Raw genomic sequence first — 21,270 nt, 5'->3', positions numbered from 1 at the left:
TTCAGCAGCCGGAGTATCCCAAAACACATACTTTGGCTCCTTCATCCCAGCGTTACGTCGACTTTATCAAGCGCAATCGACTCCCAGATCTCTTCTTTGACCACACCTGTGGCTTTGCGATATGCAATTCCACCGATCCATTGTATCCACATGACATTCTGGATATCCTCGAATGAAGCAATTGGGCTGTCATCACGGAGGCTTTCTGGCGCGGCAATTTCGTCGACGTCCCAGACGATACTATCAGTCTTCGGAATAAGACAGCTCATGATGCCTACGAGCTCGACGCTGCGCCGATACTGCAAGGGCCCACTTGTGGCGCACACAAAGTCTTCGTCAGCTTCATCGTGTTGCCACAGCGTCCCAGCAGGCCTGCCGTCCAAGGTGTGCACGCGAGTCATGATTCCACGGACCTCTCCGAGTCGAAAATTCGCGGAGTTCGTGGTGAAATGGAGGTATTTCTCAGTTCGTGGTTCGATAGATTCTGGTTCCTCTTCAAGATCGACCGGAAAGCAAAAGTCAACTGATTGGTCCGACTCGTGCTGATAGATGGAGACCTCGCCGAGCACCAGGTAATCTTGTGCAAGAGAGGCAGAAGATCCTGGCGCGATTTTGCGTATGAGCCATCCTGGAGGCATCTCACCGTCTAGCGCCACAGTAGCGTCCCCGAGCCACCAGGCGTTGGTCAAATGATCCAAATCCTTTTCTGTTTCTGGGTGGTTTGAACAATAGATACGATGTCGCTCGAGCCAATAGCGAGTCTGTCCAAGCATGATGGGTGTTGGGCCAGTGAGCTTGCTGGAATAGTTCCAGGTATAGGGGAAGGCGATTTCCGTTTCCCATCCCACCCACGACCAGCTCGGCAGACAATGTTGGTCCGATGGTACCATCTCCAATCTACGCTGGGCAGGACCCAGTCTTCGGAGCGGCCGCCACAAAAGGCAGATATCCAGGAAATACTCTGGTAGGCCAGAGATGAGGCTTCCCCGAAGCTTCTTCCCGAGCAGCAGTGACACTCCGGCAAAGGCGGGCAGGGCATCCTCAGGACGTGTCAGCCTTCTGCAGTTGAACCCATTGACCAGAGCCTCAAACTCGCCCAGGTTTGGCACAGGTGAGGGCGTCAGCTGTGGCGAGGACCAGCTATAATGCCGCTGCGCAGCAGTGGCGTATGAATGTACACAGTCAGGAGAATCGGACTCCTCACTATATCGAGCCGTCTTACAGCGCCACCTCACCGAGTTGTGAGCAAATATAAGCATCCGGCGTGAGAACATAGCTTCTTGGTAAGTCCATGCACGAGTGCTCCACGGCTGTAACATCGAGTCGTCCCAGACCTGCTTGGAACTTGGTTTCACAAGACTCTGATTTGGCGTTAGCTGCGCTATGCGCTGACGAGCTTGTCGAGGTAGACCGACTCTGCGGAGGCCCCGAAAGCCAGCATTAGCGTCCTCACCATGGGCAGACACGATTGTCAAGCAGGCTCGGGCGTATATCATGGCCATAGCATTAAGTTGAATAGAGTTGTCGTCTCCATCCTGGACGATGCAGAGCGCATCCACCCACAAATAGCGCTCTCCTAGGACTTTGGTCATTAGGATTGCCTCAGACACTGTGCGGGAGATTTTGAAGTTGGGCGTAGATGGTTGCTGCAAGGCACCCGGCTTGCAGAGTAGCTCGAGCGTTGCTTTGGTAGTGGTGAAAGTGCTGGTCCGCCCCCAGACGTAACTCAGAGCAACGTAGCGGCAGGATGTTGTCTTGGACACCAGGCATTGATTGACGGCGTCCACCAACAGCAACGAATGGGAGTCAACGGGTGCATCCAGCTCGATAGTGGCGCAGCTAGTAGCGTGACTGTCTTCGCACTCTCGCCGCCATGCTTGGATTATCTCCATATCGATCCATTCCCGATCTATAATTCGAGGCTGTGTTCGATTTGCATCAGTGCCGAGCAGGAAATGTTCCTGTTGGTGCTCGAAGATCTCCCATGGAGCGTCAAGAGTACCGTTGGGACCGCTGCCATGCGGATCGGGATGCACGAACATTAGTCGTTGGTGTGCCGGCTTTATCAGTGAAACCTGCTGGCTGAGCAGGAGTTCATTGATTGGGAAAATCAGGGCGTGATTGGGACACTTGCTCTCAAGAACTTGCGCCAGCGTTCCGAGCAGCGCTTCCTCCATTGAGGCCAATGGAGCGTTGACCACGCGGAGAATATCGATGCAGGTTCGACACACAACTTCCCAAGTCTCGCTCTAGGATCAATCAAGTTTTAGACATCCAGTCTCTTCTAAGGCAACTGTGCAAACGTACCTTGGAGGCATACTTTTCCAGCCAGGCATCCCGCCGGACTTGTCGCAGCCTTCGGTTGGCTTTGGCAAGAAGCTCGCTGCTCGACGGAGTGGTCATTCTTGATACGATGCCTGACGGAGATAAAGAACATTGCCATGGTAGCCACGAGCAGAGGGTAGAGTACTAGCAATAGCTGCCAAAGTCCTTGACCAAAGGTCCGGCCCCCACCTTGTAGCCGAGTTGAAACTTGAAAGGTTGCATTGCCCCCGGGAAAGACATCGTTTAATACTATATAGTGCCTAGTGATTGCCTGGCAAGCTGGGCAGTTGGCTAAGCCTTGAAGGATCGCCGCTGCCGCCGGCAATGACCAGGAAAGACTTTGGGTATAGAAGGAAGGCTTGCCTCGCCGTCTTTCCATGTCCAGGCGCTGAGATTAGTACAACATGTTACCTCATGCTAGTGTCTTTGTGACAGCAGCAACAACCGCCACGAAGTCCTTTTCGAAGGCACAAACATTCATGTGGCTTCAACTCATCGACATGTACCAGAATCGTCTGGATGGAGAACACCACCCGTGGCGACCAGATATAGTTTTCACTATGCTGTTGGCTCCTTACTATCCGCTCCTGTATCTCAACGATTCCGTTCAGAAAGCCCAGGACAAAAGCTATAGCCGGTGGGGTGGGAGACATCTATCAACGGCTCCACCGCTCGTCATTGTGTCTCTCCTTGCTTTATTCGCATCGCGAAGCTCGATGCTAAGTCGTGACAAAGATCGAGACGCGAGCAGACCGAAATTTTCCTATCGCCCAGAGAAAGTGCCAGATGAGATTCTACATACCGGCGCTGATGTTGGTCTGAGCACAGACGAAGTGAACAAGCGCCGACAAACCTATGGACCCCATGAGCTACATCTTCACAAAAGCTGGCTTATATCAGTGGCCTGGCAATGCTTCAGATCAGACATTCTTATCAAAGAGGCAAGACTTGGGTACCCTCCGAGAATTTTGCTAACCAGAAGACAGCTTGCTGCATTATTTGCGCTTTGGTCTGAAGAATGGTAGCACTTCGCAGCCATATGTGCACTAGTAATTGTCGATGTACGAGTCCAACTGGGCTTAGAGTTCAATCCTGATGGGGAAGACCGGGAGGACTCATGGAATGCCTCAGATCCCGCCGTCGTGGTGCGTGACAGCGTTCTCTCGCTTGTCACTGTTAGAGATCTTGTGCCAGGGGACGTCATCCACGTGTCCGAGGTAGGCCACCCTCGACTCCCAATAAGTTGCATGGTTCTGACTTCCCAACCAGGGTTCACTGCTTCCGGCCGACTGTCGAGTGCTTGCTTTCGAAGGCAGGCTTATTACTCATACGCCCCCACAAGGCCCACGGCAATTGGAACTGCATGATAGCTGTGACATGCACGATAGCATCACCGGAGGTGACGCCTTCTTCATAGTTGTCAACACTGGTTGGCGCTCGTCTGTTGGAAGACTCAAGTCAACAAAAGACAAATTTGCAAATCGAATGCATCGACAGCCCAGCGATTTCGAAATTATGTACAGGGTTATAGCTACGACTATCTTTGCTTGCATTGCTGGCTCGTTGTTAGTGGTTGTATCTTTGGTGGACACTTACCCATCCTGGGACGACATTCTACGCCTTTTGACATCCATCTCCGTTGCTGTTGTTCAATTCCAGCCAGGCTTAAGCCGCGATGTTCTACAGGCTGCAGCTGCAGGGGCTCAGACCGACAACGGCGCAGTCGTGCAGGACGGTGGTATTGCAATCGAAGGGTTTGCCGGCATTGACGTTCTTTGCATCAGCGCAAGCGACCTGGCTGATAGAAACAAAACCACCATCTTTGAGCCACTTTGCGTGGCTTGCAGGCCTGATGATCTCATGCTAGTCGCTGGTCTCAGCATTCTTTCGGACAAAGACGAGTTTTCTCGCTTTAATCGTGCTCTGTTAAAGGCGCTGAAGCGATATCCGCAGGCGAAGGCGAACTTGGATCGCTATCAGAGCCTCGCCTTCAGATTCATCGAACTAGATTCGACACTAGGCGAGTGTCTGGTCGAGTCTGCAACCGGAGAACGTATGCTGTGTATCAGCGGCCCTTCGCGGTCCGTCTGGGGATATTGTGTTTCAGAGAACCCAGAGAACGCCGATAACCAAGACTGGTTTAATGATACGATGAAAGATCTACGACTTCGAGGCCTAGCGTCGTGGGCAGTCGCACGCAAGCAAGGAAATGATCCTTTGAGGTTTTTGGGGCTGATACCAACGTTCGATCCACCCATGGCCAACACCAGACTTGCAGTGAGGGTAGCCCGGGAACTCGGCGTCGCTATTAAGCTACTTACCTCACGCGACAAATACTTTGGCAGAGTTCTATCTCAAAGTATCGGCCTTGACACTGACATGCTAAGCGGGGAAGATATCTACCACGCGGCCAAGGGAGACGCAGAGCTCCTTGGGCGGATCGACGGGTCCAACACTTTCGTCGAAATGGATCCCGAAGATCGAGATGACCTGCTCGGCATGCTGCAAAAAGCAGGCAACCGAGTCGGATTCACAGGTGTCCAACAAAACGACGCTCCATTGCTTCGAAAAGCAGACTGCGGCATGAGTGTAGATGGGTCTACTGAACTTGCTCAGGAGGCGTCCGACGTTGTCTTCATACGGCCTGGAATGGTTCCAATGGTTCGCGCCATCCAAGGAGCTCGCGCTTTCTTTCAACATCTAGAGATCGCGATGGTCTGCCAAACCGTGACATTCCTGCAAATGCTGCTCACTTTGACTTGGTGTTTGGCGAAATTCGGCAATCTTCTTGATGTACGACTGTTCCTCTTCGGTGCAAGCGTCACCAACACCTACAGGTTTCTTCAAACATCGAGCAAAGGCAGTGCTAAAGTTCAGTTCTTCAAAAAGCCGGTACGTTGGAACGCCGCGACAATTCTTCGCCAGGTCCTGCCACTTGGTGTGGTGATTACCCTGGGTTCTATGCTACTAGCCATGGTTATTCTGGGGCCAAGGCTAGTCACAGTCTCAATGCCGTCCCAGACAGCAGCGGACTCACAGTCCGTAAAGAGATGTGACTCTCAAGCCATGTCGCTGCACATGCTCATCTTATACGACCTCATGCCTCTTTTGTGTCGATCAGAAGGACGTTTTTGGGCTCATGAGCAGGACTGGCGAATATTGATGCATATAACATGTGGCCAGGTCGTCCTCACCGTCGCATGCATCACGGGCTGGATGCCTGAAGGCTTCAGCTTGAGCATGACTGCAGCGGTGTGGGCCTGGGTCATCACCTTCGTCACATTTGGGGCCGCTGCTGCTGCCAGATACACGACTTATGGTGGCGAGCTTACGGAGGAGATGTAGGTGCGTAGATAAGACAAGGGCAAAGAAGGCTGTCTGCTACCAGTATGGCATGTCGAAGTTTGAGGTAAACCAATAGCAGAGTTTTGGTATGGAATACCTGATCCTAGACTCGGCGTTCGACAGTCACCCTGCCTCATATTTGTTGTGCTGTTATGAGCAAGTGATTTCGCACGCAGTACACACAACGCGAAAGGCTGGATGAACGACAACTACTCCGAGTTTCCGCAACCAATATCGAAAAAGTGGCATTGAAACACATCCTGACACAGCTGGTCGCCGTAGCGATCCTACGATGACGACAACTGTGGCGAAGCACATTCTGCGACGCGGACGATAGTGGAGGCTACTACTTTAGAGCCATTGACTCGTCGAAACAAGCGCCTCGTGGGGCGTGCCAGGATCATTTGTTATACATACTCGGTACGACTAACGTGGACCAGGTGTCAAGGGTCAGGGGTGACTCGACAAACATCCCGCGCCAAGAGTCCGCTGCCTGAGCAGGCCTGAGCCGTTGCACTCTTTCAGCAACTCATTGCACCGCACAACCCCAAGAAGTGAAGAGAAGGGGGAGAAGAAACAGGAAGAGCCGGGCCCATCTCCCCCAAACTCCTCTATTCAAGCAGCTCAAGGTTCCCCGCCACCTCCCCAACACCGCCCTCAAGCATGCGCTTTAGCATGCTTGACCAAATGCCTCCTCACCCTCCTCCCCACCACCCCCTTTTCATCTCCCACATCATCCTTCCGCCACAGACTCAACACCCCCTTCCCACCACACACCTCTCCCACTCCCCCACCAGTACAGCTCATCGCACACATCCCCTCCTCCGCCAACCGACTGCCCCCTCCGACCAGGCCATCGCCGCAGAAACACTGGCCCGCGAACTCGGTGCCGGCAAAAGGGAATCCGCGCGAGTCGCAGAAGGTCATGCACGCCGAGTTGCTCATGTGGGGACCGTTGAAGTCGGACCAGAAGGGGAGGGAGCGTGGGAAGACGGTGTCGGTGTAGCAGCCGGCGTAGGTCCAGGAGGGGGGAAAGGTGAGGTTGTTGGGTGGGGGGAAGGTGGTCGTGGGGAGGAGGAGGGTGGGGAGGGAGGTGGAGGTGGCGGAGGTGGGTGAGGTTGTGGTGGAGGAAGGGGGTGAGGCGTTGGACTCAGCGGGGGGCGAAGCTGAGCCTGAGCCTGAGCCTTGGCCGCCACTGCTAGGGTTGCCTCCTAAGCCAGGGGTCGAAGAGCTGCTGCCAGAGGAAGGTTGGTCAGGGCCGGAAGGGGGAGCGCTGCTGCTTGATCCGCTGCTGACGGAACCAGAGGAGCCCGAGCCTGAGCTATCACTGTGTGCGTTCCCGCTGGGTTGAGAAGTCGAGCCTGAGTCTGAGCCATAGCCAGTTCCCGAACCAGAACCAGACTCGGCTGGGGTGCTGGACGGAGATCCGAACTCAGTCGTGCCGGTGCTACTATCATCACCACTGCCATTACCAGTGGACGGATTCGTCACAACCTGCGACGGACCACCAAAATTGGCGTTGGTGCAAGTCGAGCCCGAGCACTTGGTGTACAGGGTGATTGGACCAGCACCACCACACATCTGGGTTGCGTCACCAGCGCAGGGCATCCTGCAGTTGCCCGGCACGCCTGGAATCGGAGCGCCAACGTCAGGGATCGAGTTTCCGCAGTAGCATTCCTTTGAATACTCTGTGCCTGCGACGCTGAAACCCTTGCCGTCGCAGAACTTCACGCACTGGTCGTTGGTCATGCTCGCTTGGCTGGTGCTGGCGCCGGTGAGGATGCGCTTGTAGTAGTTGTCTGTGCCACAGCCAGTATATGCCCAGCCCTGGCTGGTGAGGTCAGTGAAGCCCAAGCTGGTCGACTGCGAGAGCGAGCTTGTAGCGCCACAGTTGGACTGGACTGCTGCTTGGGCCGGGCCAGCGTTGACGGTCTGGCAGCCAGGTAGCTTGCTCAGCTTGCCGGTGACGGGCTCATCAACTACAGATGGCACGGTGCATCCTTGAGCTTGGCTATCTGGGATGAGCTTGAATTCAGGACAGTCTTCAACGCGGCCGGAGAGGTTGGTGCAAGTGTCGACGGCACGTTGAAGGTGGTCCACTTCCCATCCCATGAGAAAGTCGCCGTGGCCCCCGTAGCCTGTGGGGTCACCCATGGCCCAGACAAAAGGCTGCTTGTTACCATACCAGCGGTTGGCAAACTTGTTGGTATCCCAGATGACTTCGTAGAACAGCGAGATCAGGTGGACGGGAAAGTCAGGTGGACAAGCACCATTGTTGTAGGCGCCTGTTGGGTAGGACATGTGAGACTTATGGTCTGGACTGTCAAGATCTTTTCCATTCCAGCAGGACGGAAAGAAGACTTGAGCTCGGAGACCAGAGGGGCAGTTGTAGTTGGGGAAGTATGGTGTCTCAGGATTGGAGGTGCCCAAACAGTTGTAGCTGATTGCCTGAGAGGCGAAGTCATTGCCGCCTGACCGCTTGAACGGATTTCCAGCGACCATGCGAAAGCCTGCCGGGAAAGCCTTGAGGGATTCTCCTCGCCCTCCTCGCTGAAGATAATAGACAGTAGCTCCGCCGACTTGGTCCACGCTCTCAAAGGATCCATCCTCTGCTTGGTAGTATAAGGCTGGGATCCAGTAGTTGGAGTTGTCGCCAATGACCGTGCAAGAGGAGCAGGTTGAGGCTTGGGTCGAGTTGTAGTCCATGGTGGGAGCAAAGCCATTACCTCCCATGATCGTGTGGACATGATTGGAAACCGCACCTGGCTGGACGATGGGATCGGTTCTCTCAACCACGATGGGCGACTTGCATGGCAACCGCCAAAACGCCGAGGCGGGGGAAGCCAGCAGGGCGAGCCATGCCAGCGGTTCGAGACTGAGGGGCATGATGGAGGTTGGGGTAGACGAAAGCACTCAGTACTGCGATGTGAAGGAATCGAATGCGGCCACGATGCAATCGGGCTACGGCGCGGAGCAACGAATGGACGCAGAGTCACAGACTCGCGGGTATCAAAAGAGAGTGTGCGGATTAAGGTGGTGAACGAGAGTCGCAGAGAATGAGAAGGATAGTAGGGAACGAAAGTACGTACCTCATATCTGAATCCCGCGCCATGAGATTGCAGGTAGGCTGCAGGTCAGAGTTTATTGTAGAGCATCTGGACGCGCTGACATGGTCGATGCGGTGGCGTCGATAGCAAGCAGTCGGTGGCTGGCTTTTGCATATCCCCTGAAGAGACGAAAGCGGCACAAGATCGCGGGTTGAAGCAGGGGATTGCGCCCGCTTGTTCGCCGTCCACTTGAAGAGAGTGTGGTTGTTCTGTCTCACACTGCTGGCGATATCAATTGATACGCCTCGACAAAAGAGCTCGAGCCAACGTGACCCGGAGACATACCAGATGAAAACATCTGATGGTCCCCGCATTCACCGATGTTCCATGAGCGGGCCACGATGAGCCCCAGGAAGGGAGGCGTTCAGTAGTTGTTAAATTAGCCTCGTCCAAAGGGGCACGCACGACGTTTCAGCCTGCTCCACGTGCCAAGCAAAGGCTTAAGCCTGCCCAATCGGTATAAGCTCAGGTTACTTCTGTCCCACTGTACAGCGGTGCTCGGGAGGAGTGAACATTGCTATCCCATGATCTAGCTGCAAAGCGACCACTTAAGTGAGAAGTTGTCGTGTGAGACACTGGTGTGGGCATGGTTTTGACAGTCAATAGCTTCTTAGGAGGCCAACAAGTCTTCAACACCTGCGACCATGAGGTCGGTATTGCTAACACACGCTATCTTGTCTGTCGCCTTGGCCGCAGATTTATATACTGTGGGCGGAACTCAGTCTCGCGTCGAAAGCCAGGGTTGTCGCGGGCTGGCTGAGTGCCATCGAGATAGGCAACGAGCGCGATGACCAACGCGCCTGCAGTGACAGTTAGCGATTCGGTGGGCTACAGCAGTTCGACACGCAACCACTCTTACCTGTTGTAGCCAGATATGACGCGAGAGTGAACGCAGTCGTGACGATAACCTGGACATCGATCTTGCCCTCATTCTCGTCTGTCTTCCGAAGATAGATGGACAACCAGACTATAACGAACACAAGCGAGGCAATTGGGGGAGTAATGATTACCCCAAAGACAGCATTCCTATCAAGAGTTCTGACGAGCTCCACGGCCTTCTGGGGATTTTGTGAGCTTGACAACTCCTGGACGATGGGGACCAACGTCGGCATTTTACCAACTGCGAGGTCGGGGCGGTGAAAGTATTGAAGTGCTCGACCGCAGTCGATCGTATGTATAGTTTTTCCCGCTACTGTCCCGCTATCATTGACCTTCTGCAACGTCAGTGGACAGTTCAGAGCAGAAGGGTCGGACGCTCCTCGATGCAGTCGATCCGAGATAGCTCTTTGGGTATAACTACTTCTGCTAGGCCACGCTTGACTTTGAGGTACCTGTAAAACATTCTGAGCTGCTGAAGCAAAGTCTCTTCAGTCACCCCGTCATAGAGAATAGGAGCTTCTAAGTGAGCATGCCCAAGAAAGATGCGCACCAGTCCGCGGCGGCTCCGAGTAACGGCAACGTTACTCCGCTCACTAGCATGGGCTGGCTGTGGAACATCGCTGTGGCTATTATTGTGTTCAGAGGTTCCCTCAGTCCTGCCCTGGTTGAGATCGCTATCAGGCGCCTCACTGTCTTGGTGGGTGCCATCAGTGGGAGGACTTGCTCCGCTGCCGGATTCAGGGGCCGGTATGTGGCTAACCTGCAGACTCCAGGCATTGAGAAAGTTCTGCTCAAACGTTGGTAGGTCTGAGACTGGAAGATACACAAACCACCAAATAAAACTGGAGCCTCGTGGATGGCCTAGGCGATGAAAGATGAATGTTATCAATCTCGTGTATAGTTCCTGTCATATTGTCAGTTGATCTGCATATTCAACCGCATAACGTACCCAGGATCGTTGAGGATATTTGTGTGAAGACCAGATCTGCTTCAAGGTGGGAAAATTCACGCCAGCAAACCCGTACACATTCAAGCGTTCGAGGACCCAAACATCCAGAGATACGAAAGCTGGCAGGTACCAGTTAACCAATAAATAGAAATACATGATAACAGCAAAGACAAATATGCACCCCTGACAGAACAGCCTCGCCGTCACTATTGTTCGCGACCCGAAAAAGATGTCGCAGACAGGGAATGGTGAAGTGCTATCAAGCGAGCGCGTAGTCCAGCCAAATTTGGAGGTCAGTCGTTCTCTGTGAACTTTGCTGCGCCACTGTAGAAGTACTCGAGTACCAGGACGATCGGGCCCACTGCTCGTGTTGGCCTGGGACATGCTTTGCGACTGTTGCTCCGAATCGTCGCACGACATGACGACCGGGAGTGTCTTGTATGCTTCCGCGGAAGTCTCTGGAGCTCGAGATCGCAGCTAGACTCGCCAGGTTGACAAGGCTGAGTTGTTGTGAGATGTCACAGCTTCCTAGCCACTCGGATGTGGGGAACTTTCGGGCGTGAGGGCTGTACTGATGTGTAACTGGATTTCAGCGGACTGCAGGTACGGCAGCAAAGCTCAGAATCAACGCAAATGCCACAGAGAAGATCAAAGTCGGATTCTGGTCACACGTTCATTAGAGCGCACACCAAACCGGTCTGGTCTTGGCGAATAGCCAAGGACCATGGCTCGCATGGAACCACCAACGAAAGTCAGCCTCGTAAAGGGCGTCAAGCTATTTACCTGTCAGTACGCCTACCAAGAATGGCATGCATTTGCTCCCAAACGTGCAGCCTGCAAGTGACGCAACGACCGAGGCGGTCCGCGAGAGCGACGAGAATGTAATGTGTCGCAAATGACAAGTGGTATATACGGCGCCATGTAGTGATATCCCAGGCAGTCGGTTGTCTTGTTCAAGGAACAACTGTGTTCCAACCCTCCTGGTCATAGATTGAGATGCAGCCATCGCAGAACAGTCTTAGAGTTGTGCCATCCGGGGCATCGTGGGGAATATAGACCTGGGTCCCGGCCTTACCACGACCAAGTGAAGATCGTCAGTAGACCGATGCCGAGCTGAAGCAAGAATGGGCAGCACTAGACCAACGGAAGGGTCCGTCCAGGTTCTCGTAGACCATGATATGTAGACTGGCTATGGTGGTCAGTCTGGAGCATTGCATAGAAAATCTTAAGCTTTCGAACATCGGCTTCTGAGCACACTTCAGCCACTGGCATGCAAGTTCGTTGCAGGATGGACGGCTCTCTGTGGCTCTCTGTACCATCTCAGCAGTTGCGGTCGCTGATCCCGAGGGACTGGGTGTCTATAAAAAAAGTGGCTTCGAGCCAAGCTAAGGAATTAGTTTGCAGCAAAGGGCGTCATCTCTGACCGCAATCGGGCGGCTAGCGAGATAGCCAGTTCAGGTATGCATCGAACAGGAGCGCGAAGACATCAACCCGAAGCTGGAACACGCAAGCGATGGATCAGAGCAATAATGTCGCTCAAAGGAGAGGCTCAAATGAGCGTGGATTTCGGTTATGTGACGGGGTTCAGGGGCCGTCGGCGAATAGCGCAGCGAGGAAGCACTTGCATTCAGGTATCTCCCGAGTAAGCGTGCGGCGAGCAGCGGGCGGGGGCAAGAAGCGCCTCGGGTCGGCGCGCTATTCAAAGGACGAGACAATAGGATCCGCGCGAAAGGTTCCATCTCACAATGAAAGAGGGCCTGTGATCGACCTGGTGGCGAAAAAAGGGGGGCTTTCAGGAGAAAGTCGAGTAAAAACCCAGGAGGTTTACCATTTGTGGGTGGCCTCGGGCGCGGAAGTCGTTCGGGGCTTCCAAGCCACGCCAGCCCCAAGACAAATGTGAGAGTAGTAGCCCCGGAGCAGCCAATTTCTAGGGGTGAGCGTTGGGAGCACCGGTTACATAGGCACTCAATATTCCACACTGCAGGCTTACACACCAAATAGTGTGGAGGATGCAACATGACTGTTGCTGAACACCTAACTGAGCAATCACAGCCAGTCGCTGAATTTTTGATCCCCTGGTCATACTTTGATAGAGCTAACGAGTTGGGCGACTGGACAGCCCAGTCCTGTATGAAGTGGCGCTGATTGGCTGTCGGTCAACTTCTGACAACCGCGATGGGCACCACTCCCTCCTGGCGACTGTTTCATGTTCAATCTCCCCAATGCCCTGCTCCTTTTAGATTCCGCTCTCCTCGCCTAGTCGCTGTGTGTAGTCTTGCTAGAACAGACTGCGACGGTGCTGAGTGACTTCGAGTTTGACCACCCGCTCTCCTGTTCTCGCCCGTCTTGCTACACCGCCTGCGCCCCGCCAGTCTGCCACCTACCGTGCTTCGAGTCTACAGAAAGCACACCAGTCACGAGGAGGGGTACGCAGCCTGCCGCTGAGCCACGTCGAGTACCGTCTCACATCCTGTTCATGTACTCGTCCACTGCACCTGTGGCAGCGCACACCTGACTGCGCTTCTTTGTCAGATCTTGACCGTCTGGTTGTGGCTCCCAGCCATCCTCTTGTGTCACCAAACCGCACCCTGGCCTTGCCATCATGGCCTCAGAACCTCAGAATGGGTACGTTTACTTCGCTGTCTTGTTCTCACAACCTGCAGTTGGACTTTGCATGTCTAGCCAAGTCAGGCTGGCCCCTCCACCTCTCCGCGGCAACCCCTCCAGACCCCTCCACAAATTTCACACAAGCGCGATCACTCACTATGTCCAGCTTCTATTCGAGCAATCAGTTCATGAACCCGGGCCCTGCTCCTCGCCCGCCGACTGACCGCCCACGACTTGATCTGCAGCGCTCTCAAACCGCCGTTCCTACCTCGACATTTGATTCTATGTCCATAACACCGCAATCGCCCGCCGTCACAACCCCGAGCGCCGGTTACTTCTCCAACAATACGAGCACGTTGTCCCTCACAGGCCAAAAGGTGAATGGCCCCGTCACTATAATCAAGGAAGGATGGGTTCGCTGCAAAGAGGAGAAAATCTTCGCCGGCTGGAACGAGCGGTACCTGATTTTGCGAGAGTTTCGCCTCGATTTCATGAAGAACGAAAATGGCAAACTTATGGCAAGCATACAATTGAAAGATGTCACTGGTGTTTCCAGGTCAGAATCGACCAGGATGGCTTTCGAAATCACCAGACTGGCCAACTCCAAGGATGGCCAGACCAAAGCTCCCATACTCGCCCGCGATCTACCTACCAAGACTGTCATCTGCGAAGTTCGCAATGATGATGAGATTTACGACTGGATTGACAAGATCTACGAGCGATGCCCTGGCATGGGTGGCGTCAGTAACCCTACAAACTTTAGCCACCGCATACATGTTGGTTTCGATCCCCAGACCGGTGGTTTCGTTGGCCTGCCTCAGGAATGGGAGAAGCTGCTCACCGCCTCCGCCATTACAAAGGAAGATTACAAGAAGAACCCTCAGGCTGTCATTGAGGTGCTCGAGTTCTACTCCGAGCACAAGAAGCGCGAGCAGCAGCCCGAAGTTTACCCCAACTCAATCCCAACACCTCCTGCTATGCAACAAAACAAGCAACTAGGCTACTCAAGCGGAAATGGCATTGCTCCTCCCAGGCCTGCGCCGCCTACCGAAGCGCAGCGTTACAACACAAATCAATTTGTCAAGTACCAGGACAATGTCAGCCGTTCCAATACTCCACCAGTCAAACCAACACTCTCGCGGTCTACAACCGACAAGAGCAGCTACGACATGGAAGCCGATGCTGCCAGGATCAAGGAAATTGCCAACCAGGAGCAGCAGCGCATCAAGCGGGAGCGCGATATGCAGAGGCAGCAGGAAGAAGAATCCAGACGACGACGAGAAGATGCCGAGCGAACGCGACGAGAGCAAGAGGAATACAACGCAGCTATTCCCAAGACGCGACCGCCACTCGCCCAACAAGAGATTGGGGGAGGCTTCACGCCGCAAGATAAGTCCCGGCAGGACCCACGCTACGATCCCGCCCGTGCTGCTCCTCGAGCACCCACCAGCACCCAACAGGGTGCTCGGCAGCCACCGCAAGCACAGCGGCCGGCTCCCCCGGCGCCCACCAAATCTCAAACGTCCATCCCCAAATCCTCTTCTCCGGGCGGGCCCGCGGTGCGCAATGACAGCTTAGACAGGCAGCAGTCACCTAACAGCAGGTACCAAGCCGACCAGAGCCGAGCACGAAACGACTCAGCATCGCGACCGAACCAGCAAAACGGCGTGAACGGGAAGACGCAGCCTCCAGTACAACAAGTGAAGCCCCTTAATGTTGCCAAACAGCCACCGACCAAGCCGCAAGCCGACCCACGCAAAGAAGCCGAGGCGGCCCTAAGCGCCAAGAAGCCTGCTGAGGAGCGGCAGAAGGAGGTTCGAATGTCCAGCATGAGTGAAGGCGAGGTTATGGCGAAGCTTAAGCAAGTAGTATCCCGGGACAACCCCCTGGAGAACTACAGCAAACAAAAGAAAATTGGTCAGGGTGCGTCAGGCTCCGTTTATGTGGCGAGAGTCAAGGAGAGCGCTACTTCCCAAGTCGCGCGCGAAATCTACCGTACTCACGGTCCCAAAGGCCAGGTGGCTATCAAGCAAATGGATCTGCGAAACCAGCCGCGCAAGGAGCTAATTGTCAACGAAATTATTGTCATGAAAGACTCGAAGCACCCTAATATTGTCAACTTCTTGGATTCATTCCTGCAGGAGCAGAGCAACGAACTGTGGGTAGTCATGGAGTTTATGGAAGGTGGCGCGCTTACGGATGTCATCGACAACAATCCCGTCATCACCGAGGACCAGATTGCCACTATCTGCAACGAGACATGCAAAGGCCTTGCGCATCTGCATTCTCAGGATATCATTCATCGTGACATCAAGTCTGATAATGTACTGTTGGACCGCATGGGCAATGTCAAGATCAGTAAGTTTTCCTCGTCATCCAGCTCGTACCTAGATGCTAACCACGTCTTCAGCTGATTTTGGCTTCTGTGCCAAGCTCACCGAGTCCAAATCCAAGCGCGCCACTATGGTTGGCACGCCGTACTGGATGGCGCCTGAGGTTGTTAAGCAAAAAGAGTATGGACCCAAGGTTGATATCTGGTCCCTGGGTATTATGGCCATCGAGATGATTGAGTCGGAGCCTCCCTACCTCAACGAAGAGCCCTTGAAGGCGCTCTTCTTGATCGCAACGAACGGCACGCCAAGGCTGAAGAATCCGAACAAGTTGAGCAGAGAATTAAAGGCGTTCCTGTCGGTGTGCTTGTGCGTGGATGTCCGGAGCAGAGCCAGCGCGGATGAATTGCTCCGCAACGAATTTATGAAGATGGGGTGCAGCTTAGCGAGCTTGAGCGAATTATTAAAGTGGAGGGAGAAGGGTCGGCAGTGAGCATGAAAGAGAAACAGGGGGGATCAGCCTGATTACGACGCAAATATGAGGGTGTGGGTTACACGCTGCATGAAGCACGACAGAGACGACACGATGGGAGAGAGGCCGGTCATCTAGCAGCTGCGCCTATGAGAGGACAGCTAGCGTCCGGGCGGAGCGTCAAGAGATCGAAAAAGACGGAGCACGCACTCGAGCACCACCTACATACCGCGAGGCAGTATCCCACGGCACGGCATTGATGACATGGCGCAGCGGACAGCACGTATCGGCGCCTGGGACGCATTGGATACCTATTCTACTGGAACGGGGTGCTCCGAGCGGTTACGTGCATATCGCTTCAAGACATTCAAGTGAATTGGGAGAGCGCGAATGCAAAATGCAGGTCTCGATGGGTGAGTTTGTTTGGCAGTTCAACAGGCAAGGCAAACAGGCCAGCAGGCGAGCAGGCGAGCAGGCGAAAAACAATGATAGTATTGGTCATTAATGGTGTTTGATCTGTTTGGTTGGGCGATCTTAACGAGTCCACGTCTGAATGACTACCTACTACAATTGCTAGAAACGCGTGGACTCTGGGGTTCGGGTATGATGGGGAACGATGAAGACAGGCGTCGAGTAGAGCGAGGCGTAAACACAAGCACAGGCACAGGCACAGGCACAGAGATGAGCGCCGACAAAGATATACTGCGGTGCAGTGTGTAGCGTTTCAATGTCTGGCATGGCTCTTTGTGGGCTTCGTCTCAAAAATGAGACCAAAAAATGATGTGATGAAATGAAAACTGAACTGCCCTTTCTATACTCGCTGTTGCGGCTTGCTGCTTCGTGCTGGAAAAGGGACTTGCGCTGTTGTTTCTATTGCTACCCTCGCTGCTGTCTCCCCTCCCTCTTGCCACGGACAGGGTCCATATCCAAACATCGGCCGACGCGCCGGCCGTCGCGCCTGCGGCTCCGTACGGCAGGTTCCCGCCACTCGCCACTCGCCACTCACCACAGAACAACTCCGCCCCATCAACCTCCACCAACATCGACATTGCGAACCCCTACCCACGTACAGCCTCGCCCACTACCTCTGCCAGCTGCGAGAAGAGAATCCCCTTGAGGACCTTCTCGCCCTGCTCCTCGACCCAGTGGCCCGCGCCCTTGAGCCGTTCCTTCCAGCCATGCTTCTCCCGCTCGCTCAGCTCCTCCCAGCGACGCACCGTCTCGTCACGCACGACGTCCGCGCCGTGCCGCAGCTCCGCCGCCACCTCGGTGCCCGTGTCGCGCACTATGATGGCGCCCGCCTGTGCCGCCTCGCCTGCTGTGTCGCTCGCGCCCGCCACCAGAGCCTCCAGCTGCTCTCGGAGCTCGGAGAGCGAGGGCGTAGTGGGGATGGTGTTGGGGGCGTCCGTGATGGCGTCGACGATGCTGGAGACGCTGGCGGCCGCGGCTTCGGGGAGGTTGGAGGGAGTGTGTGCGCCGATATAGGGCTTGACGATCGCGGCGCTGAGGCCGCTGGGGAGGTAGTCGGCGGCGTGGAGCGTGGGGGGAACGGCGCCGCGGATCTCGCAGAAGGCTTGCATCAGGAGGGCGACGAGGGTGATCATGAGTATGGCGACGGTGGTGGAGAGGGCGGTTTGAAGAGTGTCTGATGCGCCGGGGGCGGTAAGCACGTAGCGTGGAGTGCGAGAGGTGGTGGGGTCAGGTCGTAAGGGCAAGGTGTGAACTACGACTATTTGGTCTACGCCCACCGAGGCAAGGCGGATGACTTGGAGCGGTGGTGCAGTCGTTATGGGGCTCGGAAGAGGAAGATAGGTGGAGAAGACGATGCGGGTCAGAGGACCCTGGTGGACGGCAGGGAGGTAAGTGTAGGGTGTGAAGCGTCGAATACCCGAGCTGGGCCGGTAGTCGAGGGTGAGAAGTTCGATGGACGAGTCCTGGGAGGAGACAGCGATGACGGTCTGGAACTCACCGGCTGGATTGGGAGATAGAGGACAGGTGTCGAGGCCAACAGCAGACTTTGTGGTTCGAGCAAGGCTTTTGCGAAGAGCGATGTGGCCGGTCGAGAGCTCGGGTTTGAGTTTAAGGATGATCAGAGAGGCGCCAGAGCGGTCGAAGGTGTTCTGGAGAAGTAGGATGTGGTCGGGAGTGATGAAACGAATGGCTCGAAATTTGGGTTTCCTGTTGGGAGTGGACACCTCGTACACCTTGACCGGCTCCTCAATCCTGCTCCCTTTGGTACGCGGTAGCTGCTGCAGATAGACTGCATGGTCCGTACAGTATGCCAGGCAATGGCCGTTATCCTCGACTGCGGTAACATCAGCGTCAGCTGCTTCTGACTTGCCGAGACTGATACGCGAGATCTCATCAATGGTGCTCGTCACAGCGTTTGAGACTGGTTGAAAGGTGATAACTTCATTCTCTGGAGCCAAGCCCGAGGCGATGACAGCAATACGTGCCTGGTTCTTTGAGGTTGTGCGACATACGCGGAGAACCCTTTGGTACGTGTCATTCTTGGGAGCGTTTGCACTTCTGAACAGCGCGGACTTGCTCAACGCCTGGGAACTCGGCGATCGTGGTGTTTCGACTTTTTCGGCGGGGCTTCCATCGGCCTTTCTCTTTCGTGAAGGTAGGCCTATGCGGAAGGATCGCAGGTGTTCATTTCTACCTGCCTCTTGTTCTATGGTAGAGCTGTTGATTCCGGCGATTGCTGTCAGCGCGTGTTCGTTGGAGGAAGCTACTGCGAGAGTGGTGACAGAATCTTCATCTTTCGCAAGCTCGATCTCGGCGATCTCGTTAAGCTCATCGCGGCGAGAGGTGTCGATTAGTGACTATGCGAGTTAGCGCTTGTGTCCGACCCAGACTCCATCGCAAACGTACTATACGGTTGGGCACTCCAGTCGAGGATTCTCCACCGCCTCCGCCGACCAGCAGAAAGTCGGGGTTCAGAGGATCAAAGTCCCCTCCATATAGAGGATAGGAAAGCTTCTTCCGGACTTCGTGCACATGGGGCGTCATGTTTTTGGACGATGGTGTAGAGAGTGGAACCACGTGTTGGACGCTCGTGCGTAAGCAGGTATAGCGAGAGGGCGAGCGTGCCCTTATATCAGAGACGCCTGAGTTCTTACAAGTTGAGAACAGTTGTCCTGCAGAACCATCGTCATTGTGCCCGATTCCGAGCCGCAGTTGAGTGGAGCCGAGGGAGCATCTTTCAGGCGCTAAATTTAAGCTTATTTTCGCTTCGCATCTCCTCCGTGTCGAGATCGCCTCTGCTTGTTCATGCCATTGACAATACCCATCGTTATCTTACACGGACCAACTTCAGGCAAGTCTACAAAGACAGGTGTCTCGAGTCCGAAGTGACTGAGTCATACAGTCATGCGTGTGTACTAAAAGAGCAAGAGCAGTAGCTGCTGGGCTGGGCTGGGTCAGTCCAGGAGTCCAGTAGCACTGGAGAGACGTTTCCAATCTGGTGGCCTGGGAAGATGGTTGCATGCAGTAGATCATACTGCGCGGGAAGATTACAGCAGCGCCTTTGATGCGATTGCTTGGCATGGGGAGCAGAAGGGTCAGTCAGAGCGTGAAGTCGTCCATATAGACAGTGGGACACAGCGTACTAGCAACTCGCATTGCTGCGCTGGGATTCAGCCGGGACCATTTCAATTCAACCTAGAACGCAACGACAGAATGAGGATATACCGAGATCCGCCAAATGCAGACGTGGTTTGGGCTACGCAGTGTACAATTCCGTCCCAACTTAGGCGAACTGGGCCATAATACCCGGTACAGTACTGTCATTAGTCTTAAGCACTCATCGACTCGTTGGCTCCCTACCAGCAAGCTTTTGGCTTTCCTCAACTGCTCAGTGTAGAAGAAGAAGGTTCGAGGGTATGGACATGGCCAGTCCACTACAGGATTCGCCATGCTGAGATTGCTATCTTGCCGTGGGACTGTCGAATCCATGTCCGATGAGTTTCTCACTCAATTTCCAGAGTTCCAAGGCCTTCTGCGGAGCGGTAGCATATTTGTACGCTTGAGCTATCTGGCAGTCCTCGAGATAGGCTCCAGATTTGGCCGCTAGGCCGGGGTCGAGCGCCGCCACTAACGCGGTCGCACATCCCTGATGCACGTTCTTTGGCTTGCTGGTCGTGTACTCGTTGCCTAGCACTTGTCAGCGTTTTCCAGTAGCACGCTAAGACCAGTGACTTACCAGTGTAGCGTCTGGCAACCTCTGCGCACACCTCGCCCTCACTTGCATCTAGAGACGCTGTTGTACCCGTACCCATGATCAAACCAGGATGTAGACTGTATGCTTGAATCCCTCTGGCAGCCAACTCGCACGTGAACAAGATCTGTGCCGTTTTGGACTGGCCGTACCCGGCCCACCTGTGATAGTACGTTCCATCCTTAACTCCATCTTTAGCAATGGCTCATGGCTCGGATCTAGCTTAGACTTGCCTAAAAGTTGTAGTCGATGCCGCGAAAGTCACAAATACCATGTCCATTGCTCGCGACGTTGACCACTCTCGTATCAGAGCGAACGCCTGCTACGCGGTGCATCAGGCATGACGTGAGCAAAAAGTGCCCCAGATAGTTTGCGGCGAATGTCGTTTCGATTCCATCCGGATTCAACGAGAAGTTTTCGTGCATCATCCCAGCACTATTGATGATAACGTCGACTCTTGGGACAAGTTTGTTGACCTCAGCTGCAGCGTAGCGCACAGAGTCGAAGTTGTCGAGTTGTATTGGTGTCACGATTGCCGAGGCCAGACAAGGCAACGAGGCGCCACGGCCCTCTATCGCCAAGGACTCCAAGGTCTCAGGGGTCAAGACACTTGGCACACAATCTCCCACGCGACTCGCGTGGAGGATCGTGTTGGTTCTGGACTTGCTCCTGCAAGTACTGAATCGTTGTACATAGAGAATCACAGTTGACACCTATTCGTCCTGAGGCTCTTCTCACACTATCCCGAGTGACTCTTACAATTGGGAAGTAGTGAGTCTGCGTTTGGGGGCTGGTTGAGTGTATCTGATCAATCACAGGCGTGACTTTGGTCTCAGACCGCGCAAGGAGGAAGATATGCGCAGGAGATCCGTGCGATAGCGCAATGGCGGCCTCTGCACCAGTACCGCCCTCACTAGTTCCAGTGATGACGAAAGTCTTGTTTTTTATCTGGGCTGGATATTGCTTCACGACCTCGACGCCAGTCGTACTGTGGCCGAAAATTGCCGACGGCATTTTTGAGCCGTTCGAAAGAG

General features: G+C 54.5%; 7 protein-coding genes across 7 annotated transcripts; 2 read left to right on the top strand and 5 right to left on the bottom strand.

Moving 5' to 3' along the window:
* Nucleotides 1-41: 41 nt before the first annotated feature.
* HMPREF1541_04719 (uncharacterized protein) lies at nt 42-2,177 on the bottom strand (the record flags this gene model as incomplete). The annotated part of the gene is made up of 1 exon (XM_008719063.1): nt 42-2,177. One exon carries the CDS (start codon nt 2,175-2,177, stop codon nt 42-44), a length of 2,136 nt encoding a protein of 711 aa, XP_008717285.1.
* A 1,525-nt stretch (nt 2,178-3,702) lies between these two features.
* HMPREF1541_04718 (uncharacterized protein) lies at nt 3,703-5,670 on the top strand (the record flags this gene model as incomplete). Its single annotated transcript, XM_008719062.1, has 1 exon — nt 3,703-5,670. The coding sequence occupies one exon, from the start codon at nt 3,703-3,705 to the stop codon at nt 5,668-5,670; it is 1,968 nt and encodes a 655-aa protein (XP_008717284.1).
* A 657-nt stretch (nt 5,671-6,327) lies between these two features.
* HMPREF1541_04717 (uncharacterized protein) lies at nt 6,328-8,556 on the bottom strand (the record flags this gene model as incomplete). The annotated part of the gene is made up of 1 exon (XM_008719061.1): nt 6,328-8,556. The coding sequence occupies one exon, from the start codon at nt 8,554-8,556 to the stop codon at nt 6,328-6,330; it is 2,229 nt and encodes a 742-aa protein (XP_008717283.1).
* Nucleotides 8,557-13,370: 4,814 nt separating this feature from the next.
* On the top strand, nt 13,371-16,035 carry HMPREF1541_04716 (uncharacterized protein; the record flags this gene model as incomplete). The annotated part of the gene is made up of 2 exons (XM_008719060.1): nt 13,371-15,570; nt 15,623-16,035. The coding sequence occupies 2 exons, from the start codon at nt 13,371-13,373 to the stop codon at nt 16,033-16,035; spliced, it is 2,613 nt and encodes an 870-aa protein (XP_008717282.1).
* Nucleotides 16,036-17,072: 1,037 nt separating this feature from the next.
* HMPREF1541_04715 (uncharacterized protein) lies at nt 17,073-19,029 on the bottom strand (the record flags this gene model as incomplete). Its single annotated transcript, XM_008719059.1, has 2 exons — nt 17,073-18,842; nt 18,892-19,029. The coding sequence occupies 2 exons, from the start codon at nt 19,027-19,029 to the stop codon at nt 17,073-17,075; spliced, it is 1,908 nt and encodes a 635-aa protein (XP_008717281.1).
* A 916-nt stretch (nt 19,030-19,945) lies between these two features.
* On the bottom strand, nt 19,946-20,297 carry HMPREF1541_04714 (uncharacterized protein; the record flags this gene model as incomplete). The annotated part of the gene is made up of 2 exons (XM_008719058.1): nt 19,946-20,172; nt 20,222-20,297. The coding sequence occupies 2 exons, from the start codon at nt 20,295-20,297 to the stop codon at nt 19,946-19,948; spliced, it is 303 nt and encodes a 100-aa protein (XP_008717280.1).
* Nucleotides 20,298-20,469: 172 nt separating this feature from the next.
* Nucleotides 20,470-21,250, bottom strand: HMPREF1541_04713 (uncharacterized protein; the record flags this gene model as incomplete). Its single annotated transcript, XM_008719057.1, has 2 exons — nt 20,470-20,949; nt 20,996-21,250. The coding sequence occupies 2 exons, from the start codon at nt 21,248-21,250 to the stop codon at nt 20,470-20,472; spliced, it is 735 nt and encodes a 244-aa protein (XP_008717279.1).
* Nucleotides 21,251-21,270: the final 20 nt, after the last annotated feature.

The sequence above is a fragment of the Cyphellophora europaea genome (assembly GCF_000365145.1).
Source record: "Cyphellophora europaea CBS 101466 unplaced genomic scaffold supercont1.4, whole genome shotgun sequence".
Lineage (NCBI taxonomy): Eukaryota > Fungi > Ascomycota > Eurotiomycetes > Chaetothyriales > Cyphellophoraceae > Cyphellophora > Cyphellophora europaea.
Note: the sequence above shows the minus strand (reverse complement) of the source record. Positions and strands in the feature narration are given on the sequence as shown.